At 44.4% G+C, this 12,635-nt stretch overlaps 1 protein-coding gene across 2 annotated transcripts in view; it reads left to right on the top strand.

The window, feature by feature from the left end:
* adcy1b (adenylate cyclase 1b) overlaps positions 1-12,635 on the top strand; it is a 103,288-nt gene that overhangs the window by 31,907 nt on the left and 58,746 nt on the right. For both annotated transcript variants that reach the window (XM_072687243.1, XM_072687242.1), the window contains exon 4: positions 2,906-3,017. In XM_072687243.1, the coding sequence (XP_072543344.1) occupies positions 2,906-3,017 (112 nt within the window). The remainder of the gene's footprint in view (positions 1-2,905; positions 3,018-12,635) is intronic.

The following is a 12,635-nucleotide window of genomic DNA, read 5'->3' as shown; positions in this document are numbered from 1 at the left end:
CTGTGTTCTCTATAATGATGGTTGGTGGAGCTCCATCCAGCACTTTTGGGATGAGTTGGGGTAGATGAGGTGGGGTGGTGATCATCATCCAACATCCTCATCTTACTAATGCCACTCTATCACTGAATGTTGCTAATTGTCACTGAATGCAATCAAATCCTCACAGCAATTCTCTAGTAGAAAGTCTTCTTCTCTGGACAGTTGAGACAGTTACTCCAACAAAAGCAGGATCAGCTCTTTTTAATACCCTTGATTTCAGAAGAAACAACGAATGAGCAGGTGTCCCAATACTTTTGTCCGTATAGTGTATTTTGGGTATAGTGTGTGTGTGTGTCCCAGACAGTGATGTCATTTTAGTTATGGTGGCCCCGCAATATCGTCTGCTACCTGGCACAGGTACTGCCTCACTTCATTCTCCCAAAGACCAGACAGAGCACTAATCTACTTTGTGTTCATTTCCGTGTGTGTGTGTGTGTGTGTGTAAGTGTGTGTGTAAGTGTGTGTGTGTGTCCCGGCTGGTGATGTAATTTCGTTTGAGGAGGCATTGCAATATGCTGAGCTCTGCCAGTGTGTGTGTGTGTGTGTGTGTGTGTGTGTGTGTGTGTGTGCAGGGTTAGAGAGGCTGCCCTCACTGTGAACTGATGTGAGTTAGCTCTGATAAAGGGAGAGGACGTGCTGTTTATCAGGGAGCGTGTTGCGTACAGCGCCTGGGGACGCCCTTAATTCTGCTTCTGTATGACTGGAGTGGGCGAGGAGAAGTCATGTGATTAACCCAGTCTTCCCAGATGACCCTGAAAAACTCTGCTGACACCAGTCCATCACGGCTCCTTGCTTTACAGAGGAGCCTGTGAGGGACGAGACGTCCAGGTGATGCTTGGTTCTCAGGCCTGTTATGCCTGCCGACAGCCATCTGCGCTGTTCTGCACAGAGCGGTCGGAGCCCGGTTCCTCTGCAAGCCCAGAAGTACTGCAGGAAGAACTGTAGTCTCAAAAAGAAAGCTACACTATGTGTCCAAATGTATGTGGACACCCTTTTTAATGAGTGCATTCAGATACTTTTGCACTGATTGCTGAGACAGTTCCCCGTAGAGAAGTACTGCCAATAGAATAAGACTCTCTGGAGCAGATAAACATGAACCTATTGGCACTATGCTGCCTAATGCCATGCTATAAGGGTATAAAGCCCCCCAGCATGATGAATGGTGGTGCTCCATACAATACCTTTGGGATGATGAGGTGGGGTGGTGATCATTCAACATCCCGACATCACTAACGCCCTTGTCGCTGAATGCAATCAAATCCTCACAACAATGCTGCTCCAAATTCTAGTAGAAAGCCTTCTTCCCTGGACAGTAGAGACAGTTACTCCAACAAAAGCCAAAAACAGGATAAACGCTTTTTTAAAACCCTTGATATCAGAAGAAACGATGAATGAGTAGGTGTCCCAATACTTTTGTCCATACAGTGTCCTAAATATAGAGAAAACGAGGTGCATTTTCCATCTCAGCTTTCTCAGGGAGGCACCAGGCACAACTAATTGGCAGACGACTTGTTTCATAATCAGTCATAATGTCCGTCAGGGTCCTGATGGTCAGTTGATTTGATGGGGGTTGTCTGCTAAAATGAGGCCATGATAAAGGGTTCATACTCTACACTGGTGGTCCACACATTACCTTAGCAACAAGTGGGCCCAACTTATAGGTCTGATTGTGTGAGAGTGGGTAGGAGGAGTTAATATTAATAGTAAATATTAACCAATACATCAACCAAATAGTCAAATAAAGCCGAACTGATTTGTGTTCATTTACATTTGTTTAGGCTGTGGCCAATCAGCTGTGGTGGGAAGTAGTTTGACCACTGGTTGGTGTAGATGCAGGTACATGTAGACTGGTAGTGGCGGTGAGAAGCTGGGCCTAAGCAGTGTGACTAATAGTGGCGGTGAGAAGGCGAAGCTTAAGCAATATGACCGATTGTGGTGGTAAAAATGGCGGGACTCAAGAAATTTGACCAATGGTTGATGTAGATGCAGGTACATGTAGACCAATAGTGGTGTTGAGAAGGCGGGGCTTAAGCAGTTCGACCAATGGTTGGTGTAGATGCAGGTACATGTAGATCAATTGTGGTTTTGAGAAGGCGGGGCCTAAGCAGTTTGACCAACTGTTAGGTGTTGAGAAGGCGGGGCTTAAGCAATTTGACCATTAGTGGTGATGAGAAGGCGGGGCTTAAGCAGTTCAACCAATGGTTGGTGTAGATGCAGGTACATGTAGACCAATAGTGATGTTGAGAAGGCGGGCCTAAACAGTTTGACCACTGATTGGTGTAGATGCAGGTACATGTAGACCAAAAGTGGCGATAAGAAGGCGGGGCTTAAGCAGTCCAACCAATGGTTGATGTAGATGCAGGTACATGTAGACCAATAGTGGCGATAAGAAGGCGGGGCTTAATTAGTCCAACCAATGGTTGGTGTAGATGCAGGTACATGTAGACCAATAGTGGTGGTAAGAAGGCCGGCCTCGTGCAAAACCAGCCACGGCTTCTTTTTAAACTGCCACAGAGGCAGCGTCACCAGCCAACTAACATGCTCGGAGAAAAGCGCCGGGTACCCGTGCCAGCCAGAATCACACTGAAGTGATGTGGGGAGAAAGAGCGCCCTCTACCCACCTGGTTAGCAAGCTCAATTGTGCTCTCTCGGGCTCCGGATGCAGATGGCAGGCAGCATGAGCGATCCTCGGGACACAGGTTACAGGCAGGCTACTTTTTCGCTAGTGCTAAAGCATCAGACTCGGAGCTCTCCAGGACCCCATTATGTTTTGAGTGTTCTATTTTAATATAGTAACTGATTATTTGAACTCCTTGCTGACTTGACACTTGTCTCTCTCTCCCTGTCTCTCTCTCTCTCCCTGTAGCATTCTGTTTGCGGACATCGTGGGTTTCACCAGCCTGGCGTCGCAGTGCACGGCGCAGGAGTTGGTGAAGTTGCTGAACGAACTCTTCGGGAAGTTCGACGAACTGGCCACGGTGAGTCATCCTTGCTCACACCTCGCGCTCATTGGCCCGCTGCTGTTACCATGGCAACTTAACACCTCTGAGAGCATTGGCGACAGTGGGAAAGCTCTCAGAGCCAGGAAAGTTCAGCACGGAGTGGGAGGGAATTCGGCACTTTTCCTACTCTTTGGTGAAAGCTGAGTTACAGAGATGTCGACGCCATGCCGTTGTTGGTGGATCTTATGACACCTAGAACACCTCAGGTGACCCTTCATCCTTGGTGAGGAGCCTGCTAGGAAGCCTTCCAGCTCATTCAAAGCTTTTAGTTTGGCAGCCAAGTGGAATTGGACAGAACACTGTGGTTCCATCGCAGGTCCAGTTGCTGAGGTGCTACGTTAGGAAGGCTTTTTTCTTCTTCTTTTAAGCTGCCATTTTGGAGATACGAGGGTTTTGAGTGAGTTGGGATGTGATGTTAATATGGTTACTCCATGCTAGAGCCAGAGCAAGGTTAGAGGCACTTTTGAGAGAAGCTCTTATCCACAGTGACTTACATCTAAATTGTGTTACGCGGGTAGGGTTCGAACCCTATAGTCTATAGTCTACAGGGAAGGGGGTGTTGTTATCCACTACTAACCATCATGAACCAAACAAAGTCAGGCCTGTTCGCAGTCCCCTGATGGGGACACCTCAACACTAGTTATCAAGTCAATGGGCTGATGAACATGCTCATGCATAATTTACACAAAAACCTGAGGATGCCACTGGGGCACTACCACTACCTGAGGCACTACCAGGGATTTTGGGCCCCATGAAAAGATCTTACACTGGGCCCCACAACTCTAACCATTCTTTCAAAATACTTAATTACTAAATAAATATATTTTAATAATAAATTTTTACAGTCCGTGTCAGTCACAGGCCCTTAAAATCATCCTAGACCCCCTCTACGAACCCCTCTCCCCCTGGTAGAAAAAACAGCAAACATGAAAACAGTCCTCTTATATGAGAAAATATGAGAACTTTGGCGGGACGTCAGAAAGTCGTTATTGTGTGGAAACTAACAATCTTTAATAAGAATATCTAGTTTAATCCAGTTAAATTAGACATTAATTCTGTAATTTAACTAATTAAACTGATAATTTTAGAGGCTGGCCAGTGTGAGGCCGTTGTAAAATTAAGAAAATATTTTATTTTATATTACTTTAAGAATAAGTATAAAAATTCTAAATATATATTATAAATAATTATTATTGTATTTTATTTTTTTCAAGGCCAATTACCCCATTATCATTAAATAAATATTTATATATTTTGCTGAGCCAATTAACCCATTCTCCCAATCACCATCACCATGTCCCCAACACAAGGAAGGTGAAGACTAGCACATGACTTTTTTCCAACTGCTGCTGATGCAGCATCGTTAGGCAGCCAAAGCGCTCTGAGGAAAGCTCGGCTCCCCAGCTCCAAAACACAACAGCTAACAGTCGCCTGTGGTTACTGACATCACACTAGGAGTGCTGTGAGGAGAGAGTGCCATCAACTCACCCCTGAGAGAGCAAGGCCAGTTGTGAGTGCTCTCTCTTGGACTGCTGATGGCAAGAAGCATGACTCAGGATTCGAACCTGCGATCCTCGGATCAAGTGATGTATCCAGCAGTAACCATTTGATGCTCGTAAATGACACTTTTGCTGTTCCGAACCTGACTTGTGCACCCTCTAGTGGTTGAGAATTGAGCTCTGCTGCGTCTGTAACTCCGCCTCAACTGATCATGAAATGGGAGGAGTTATCCTTCTGATTGGCTGCTTTCTGCCCTGCTCACTCCTCACTAGGCCCCCCCTCCACACACTCGTTCTCGAACCCCTTAAGTTTTTAAACTTGCTGAAAAGGCAGGAGCCTTGCTGGTACTTTTAATAATAGTTTTGATGAATAATTATTTAAACACATCTAAGGAAACAATTCTGGCCCCTGGTACTGGAGCCTCCCCAGCCCCCTCCAGCCCTGCACATTTTGGTGGCTTCCTGCTGTAATACACTACCTTTAATTTGTGAAGGGTGGTTAATTAGCTGATTAGCTGGTCAGGCGAGTTGGGATTAGGGGAGTCCTAATCCCAATGGCCTTAATGGGAGTCCTCCAGGGCCACAGTTGGGAATCACTGCTCTGTTGGACCTTAAGGACAGTGAGGTTCATTTGAGGGAACATCTACATTGTCTGTCCCTGTACTGTACCTCTTTCTGACTGGGTGTCTGATAGGATTCCTGTGCTTTGACATTATTGGGATTATTGCCATTGAGGCACCAGCCAAAAATGAGTTTCTGTTAATGTTGATGGGAGATTCTCAGAGTATCAGGAAGGCTTTATTCTGCAGCAGTAAGAATTTCCTCAGATCGATGGGGTTTCCCTGCGGGAAGGAGACAAAAAGGTTCATCAGTACATGTCAGTAACATCTACGAGTGGAGATTGTTGAACAGATTTGAAATCGGATGCAATTGCCTTCTAAATCTGCATGAAATGAGATGTGCCGGTCCTCAGACGAACTACCGGAAAGATAGATAAGGCCGCCTCCCTCGACGCCTTCTGCATTCTTGCAGTACCAAATGTAGTGTCGTTAAGGCCCTTTGTGCCTCGGGCTGAAATAATTACAAGAAGTTGTCCGTGATCAATCATCCCGTGCTGGTTTCTTATTGGTTTCTGTATGAGATCATGGTTTCCTTACAGTGGGGGTCATTTCGTATGGTCGCCTGGAGGGCCTGGTTTTCCTGGTTTTCCTACTTTTCCTAATTTTCCTCGTTCTCTTGTAAAGCACACTCCCGTTTCTCATTCACACACCCTTGTGCAGAGCAGGCATGGACCTACACACACTCACTCACAATCTTATCTGAATGTAATCTGTGCACCATTACTTACCATCCACATGTGCTCGCGAAATCCTTTAATCCACAGGATTAGACCCGAATGTTGTTTTTTTTTTCCACGCTAGAAAAACTCTTTCTCAGAAACACAGTCTAGACACACATTTGACATTGAGACAACGACCTGTCTTGCAGGTGCATTATGATGAAGTCCCTGATCCGACCCAGGCATATTGTAATGGATCGGGTACCGGCTATTTTAATTCCAATCCAGTTCCGAGTCTTTATTTTAACCACGGTGTTCAGAGCACCATCTGTTGTCCTCAACCACCATTAACGGGCATTATCGCCCAGCCGGCTGCAGCGGCAGTGTGGACGTTCTGAGAAGGTAAATAAAGGAGTTGAGGTTCTGCAGTGTGAAGCTATTTTACAGTGGAACCTGAAAACAGACCATAATATCAGACCCTTTATAAAACCATCACTGAAACGCTCCGTTTTACCAGCGGGAGAACTGCAGAACCACTCGCTCACCTTTCTCTGTTTATAAACTAGCACTGAAGAACCCATTCAGAACTGAGTGGAGGCTAACGCTAATGCTAATACACACACTATAGAAACCACATTCACATTCACAGCACAAAGGGTGTTGCCGCTAGCTTGCTCAAAAGAGGCTTGGACCCAGATCTCTGTAGAGCTGCTTTGGGACCACATTCGTTGTAAAAAGCCTATATAAATAAAATTGAATTGAATTGAATTGAATTAAATAGAACAGAATTTAGCGCTAGCAACAGTAGGCTAGCACTCACATGCTCCTGAGAATGCCCGGGCAATTTTAATATTTACCTTATTTGCTTCTGCCGACAAACTCGTGAATACAGAGAAGAGGCAGAGGCCTATGAGGTCTTTAAATACTCTGGAAGAGGTCGTCAACCAGCGGAGTCTGAGAGACACTTGAGCCACAACCACACAGCACACTAACAGAGCTCTCCACTAACGTCTCACATCTGGACTTACTTGGCTTTTCTGAACACACTACAATAACGAATAAAGGGTTTCTGAGGTGAAAATCCTAAAAATATAGTAATACACATTTTTGGTGATACCATCCAGCCCTGTACTAAACTAATATAACTAATATAACTATTCATTATAGAAACTGATACTAAAAATAAAGGGATTTTACTGAACGTATCAATCAGCAGCTCATCTTATCTAAAAGGTGTGGCTGGATTATTCATACAAACACAAAGATCAGATTGGAACGGCTGATACTCAGCGATAAGAGACTCGGATCGGATCGGGGTAGCAAAATAACCTGATTGGACACCCTAATTTGTACCCTACTCTCATAAATGTGAACTGCAGAACCAGCGTTTAGTTGTGAGGTAGCTTCACGATTGCCAATATCTTACCATCCATGGCATTTGCTGCCTTCACATCGTTTCGGAAAAATATCAGATTCATGAAATACTGTATTTACAAAATATTGGTGGATGAACATCTCTGAGCACTGACTGTCCAAGCTGAGGCGATTCAGCCGTCACACATCATGGCTAAGCTATAGATTTTTAGCGACTCGCATGTTGCTTCCAATCAAAACCTCTGGAACACATAACATGACATACTATCACCCTCGGAAATTGTTAGTAGGAATGTACAAAGAGGACCTGAAGGCAGCCATAGCTAGCACAGCTAGCATCGAAGGTCAAAGGTCAATGCACATATAGAGGCTTGTGTGACTTAACGCCTGCTTGGAGTGGCACATGCCTGAGTAGCGTTAGTGCTGCACTGACAAGACTTTTATTTGCCAGCAGCACATTTCCTACCAGCCGCTGAGCACAGTGTTTAGCGCTGTGTTTCCCATTGCTCTGTTTTTGTTGTAGCACTGTTTCAGTAATGGCCAGTGAACATTGCTAGAAGGCATGAGAGGTCACAGAACCACAAGCCGAACTGCCTTCACCTGGCTGTACCTCCTGATTGGGGTTTTAACAGGGCGGTGAAGAGAGGTGGAAACTCCTCCTATTATATTTAGTCTCTATCTGCCAGGACGTTTTCCCAGCGAGCAGCAGCAGGGGTTGAGCGCTGACACCACATTAATGGAATTGTTTTTCTACAGTCAGGGCAGCAAAGCAGTGGATTACAAGTGCTTTAGGTACTGGAGTGGCAGCCATACAGATAATACAATTAATCTGGCTCTAGTCCAGGGTGATGACTAGGCCAGTTCAGGGTGCTGTAATCTGATCCACTATAGCGATGTAATATGTACAGTACGTTCTGGCAGCTTAATTAGATATTTTACAATTATTTTATCATATTTTATGGCATTCAGAAATTCAGAAAGACTTTTTTCAGTTAAAGAGAACAGAATATGCAAAAATACTGTAAATAATGGTGCACTGGCATTAGGGCCTCAAAGTTTTTTTTTTAAATATATATTTGATATTTATTATACAAGTTATTTAAATTATTTATTATAAAGATTATAATTAAGTATTATTTTTTATATTGTATTGTATATTTATCTTGACCAAAAATAAATGAACAAATATGATGCATATAAACTCTTTTGCTGATGACCTCCTTATATATATATATATATATTTTTTATTTTTTTTTTTTTATATATATATATATATAATGCATGTTTTCACTCAAATAGTAGCAAATGAGCTGCAGCTGAAATTGCTCAAATACTGTGTAAGATGTTTAGCCTCTGACTCCGCCCCCTCAATCTGTTTACTGTTTATTCCCATCTGCAGGTTAGAACTCCCCCTATAACACGGGGGAGGCATCCAATTCTCAGACTCCTGATCATCTGAACATAAGATCTTATGATCTTCCATCAGCAGCCGGAATCTTAGAGAGCACATTTGGGTTGATGGCACCAGCCATTATCAAGGCACTCCCTCCCAACATCACTATTACTCAGCACAGGCGTTTGTTATCTGTTGTATCGGCGATGCTGCTAGTTTGAAAAGAGAGACTTCTCTGCCTCTGAGACTTTCACCCTCCTAGTTGGGGGCATTGCTGTTGGAGAAGACACATACTGGTCTTCACCCTCCCGGTGTTGAGGGCTAGTCTTCACTCCCTTACTAGTGTTGGGGGCATTGCTAGTGAATGAGGATTTGGTAAGTGGCCTTCCAAATTGAGTAGAAAATGGGGTCTAATGAGAATGAGATATATCAGAAACGTAAATCACTGTAGTGGCATTTCATATCTCTGGACCGGCCCTACGGTCTAACTGCTGTTTAACTGCTGAGGGAGGAGGTCATAAGATCAAATCCCAGCAAGGCCTCAGCGCTCGATTGTCGAAAGCCTCCCGGTCTGGAGATGTCATTTGATAGGGGAGGTCTAAACTGCAGTTGGGAATAAACAGTAATTAGAGTGAGGGGGCGGAGCCACAGACTAAACAAACTGAGATGTAGAAGTCAAACATGCGAGTTAGGAGTAGCTTAAGCTGGCCTGACTTTCATTTTTTAGAGTGTGAATGCGTCTCTGGCACAGAATCTGTCCATAAAGAGTGGAAGACAGTATCAGAAGACAGTGTATAAACCTGTCCAGAGGAGATGAGGTTGATGTTGTGGCTGCTGTGTAAGTGTTGAGTGGACCTCTGTTCCAGGAAACGCTGAAGACCTCAAATTATACGCTTTGTTAAACCGTAGTGGCTAGGCGGCTAACTAGCTGGCCTCGTATGCATGACAGGGCCGTTCTGGGCTTTTACCCAGGCCTGAGGCACAGTGGCCAGTCACACTGGGCCTGCCCACGGAGCTCACACATGGCTGAGAGGAGGGTGGGAAAGTGTGTGGGCAAGCTTTGTGTATATATATGTGTGTGTGTGTGTGTGTATGTGTGTGTCAACTGTGCTCTGTGAGATTGAAGGAGCCTCGGGCCACCTGGATGCTGGGGACAGGCTGGAGGAAGCAGGCCAGGAACACACGGTCATAATCACATCTCTACCAGCCAAGTGAAGCCCACTCTCATTCACACTCACACTCACACACACACACACACACACACACACACACACACACACACACACACACTCTCAGCCCTCAGCTTTCTTCCTCTTCTTCTCTCTTTCTGTTGTATAATTGTTTTCTCTCTGCCAGTCGGTCTCCAGTGATTTTCTGTACATTTTAAAGGCGGACAAAAGAAAGTTGCAGTGAATCTGCTGCCAGCTGAATTAGAGCTTCTCACAGAGGAAGGGCTTCATAGCCATCAAATCAAACAGCAGAAACGCTGCTTTCTCACATTTTTATACATATCATACATTTCTCAAATTTATTACATGTTTCCTTTGTCTGATTGTTTCGTGTCGTGACACAGTACGGGCAGTTAAGGACGATTACGAAGTTAAGTGCCACAGAAAGGGTCTGTGATGGGCCAAAGTAAGGTGAGGCTGTAAAGTTCTAGGCCACAGTAAGAGAGTTTTTAAAGATCTGGGTCAAAGTAATTAAGGTTTGTACAGTTCTGGGTCACAATAAGGAGAGTGTTTAAAGTTCTGGGTCACAGTAAGAGAGGTTTATAAAGGTTGGGCCACAGTAAAGGGTTTGTAAAGTTCTAGGCCTCAGTAGTCAGGTATGTAAAGTTCTGGGCCACAGCAAGGCGAGTCTGCAAAGTTCTGGGTCACAGTAAGGAGAGTGTTTAAAGTTCTGGGTCACAGTAAGGGGAGTGTATACAGTTCAAGACTACCATAAGAGACATTTGTAATGTTTTAGGGCACAGTAGGAGGGGTTTGTAAAGTTCTGGGTCACACTAAGGGGCGTTTGTAAAGTTCTAGTCTACAGTAAGAGGGTTTGTAAAGTTCTAGTCCACAGTAAGAGGGTTTGTAAAGTTCTGGGTCACAGTAAGGGGAGTTTATAAAGTTCAAGACCACCATTAAAGAAGTTTGTAAAGTTCTAGTCCACAGTAAGAGGATTTGTAAAGTTCTAGTCCACAGTAAGAGGGTTTGTAAAGTTCTGGGTCACAGTAAGAGGGTTTGTAAAGTTCAAGACCACCATTAAAGAAGTTTGTAAAGTTCTAGTCCACAGTAAGAGGATTTGTAAAGTTTTGTACCACACTGAGGAGGGCATGTCAAACTCTGGGCCAGAGAAAGAGGATTAGTTAAGTTCTGCTTAATGTATGAAGTGTCCCTGCTGGCTGATGTGCCTTATTAGCCTGATTATATAGGAGCTATTATGAATTATTCAGTATACATTATGGAATTAATATGTGGTTATAACAGTACAGGTCTCAATTAGACAAGTGGGCAAAATACACAGCTCATATTTACTGTTGTCAGAGAGTAGTTGGTCTAGTGATCTAGTCAGAAGAACAGGCTCCAATTTACCGACGTCTTTCTTCACTTTATCAACTTTCATTTTTCCTGTCTGTTCTCCCGTTCCTGTTGTTTTCCCATCTCACTATTTTGCTTCTGCCGTCTGCTTCATCACCCAACTTGAGCATTTTTGCAGCTCTCATTACCGACTTGACAATTTTGCATCTCCTCTCTCTCTCTCTCTCTCTCTCTCTCTCTCTCTCACTTTCTTTCTGTCTGTCTTTGTCTCTCTATCACACACAAACACACTGTTTCTTCCTTGGGAAGTTGTTAACTTTCATTTCAACAAATCAGTGACTTGTGTGCAGCAGATGAAGGCCTCTTCGGCTCTCGCGGTTCTCTTGCCTTTTGGTACTTTCACACATGGAACCTTTCTTTGGCTGCTTTTTTGAAAATAAGTACAAACTAAGAAATGCAGGCAATGAGCTTCACTGATAATGCGTACGCTAAATGGACAAAAGTATTGGGACACCTGCTCTTTCATTGTTTCTTCTGAAATCAAGGCTATTAAAAAGAGCTAATCCTGCTTTTGTTGGAGTAACTGTCTCTACTGTCCAGAGAAGAAGCTAGCTTTCTACTAGATTTTGAAAGAGCACTGCTGTGAGGATTTGATTGCATTCAGTGACAAGAGCGGCATTAGTGAGGTCAGGATGCTGAATAATCACCCCTCCATCTTATTATCCTCAACTCCCCAACTTATCCTAAAAGTATCGAATGAAGCACCACCATCCATTATTTCAGAGAACACAGTTCCTCCACTACTCCACAGCTCAATGCTGGGGGGCTTTAGTCTCCTCTAGCCCACGCCTGGCATTAGGCAGCATGGTGCCAATAGGTTCATGCTAATCTGCTCCAGAGAGTCCTATTCTATTGGCAGTACTTCTGTACAGGGACCAGACAAGCTGTGTGTGTGTATTTGTACATCTGTGTCAGCAATGGCTGTACCGTAAAGTAGCTGAATGCATTCATTAGAAGGGGTGTCCACAAACTTTTGGAAACCCCCTCAAGTTGAATAATTTCCAGTTCCCACCCACTAGACACGGTTCTCCATTATACAGTGCTACCAGTGCTGGAAGGGTGAAGGCTTGAACCGGCTTTTCTTATAAACACATCTTTTGAAACTGCTGTAACGGCTCAACACACTTGGAGGAGAACGCTAACTACCAGTTCTGCTAACAAAGCTTGCGTTGGCTAGTGTTGTTCTGAATAATGGGGGACAGGGAGGGCCATTGTGCCCACCCAAATAGAGTGAGGCCAATCATGTTCTCTTGGACTCCAGGCCACGGATGGCTGTGGCATCACCAGGGATCGAACCTTTAGTCTCCTGACATTACAGCCAGAACTTAGACAGTTGCACCACCCGGGTCTCTTTGTCACTTGTCACTTTTTCCTCTCTCTCTCTTCAGTGTGTAACTGGTTCTTGCTGGGTCGCGTGAGAGTCTTGGCATCGCAGTCTGGCATCGAACCTAGAATTCGCCAGAGCTG

Source organism: Salminus brasiliensis, chromosome 9 (assembly GCF_030463535.1).
Source record: "Salminus brasiliensis chromosome 9, fSalBra1.hap2, whole genome shotgun sequence".
NCBI lineage: Eukaryota > Metazoa > Chordata > Actinopteri > Characiformes > Bryconidae > Salminus > Salminus brasiliensis.
Note: the sequence above shows the minus strand (reverse complement) of the source record. Positions and strands in the feature narration are given on the sequence as shown.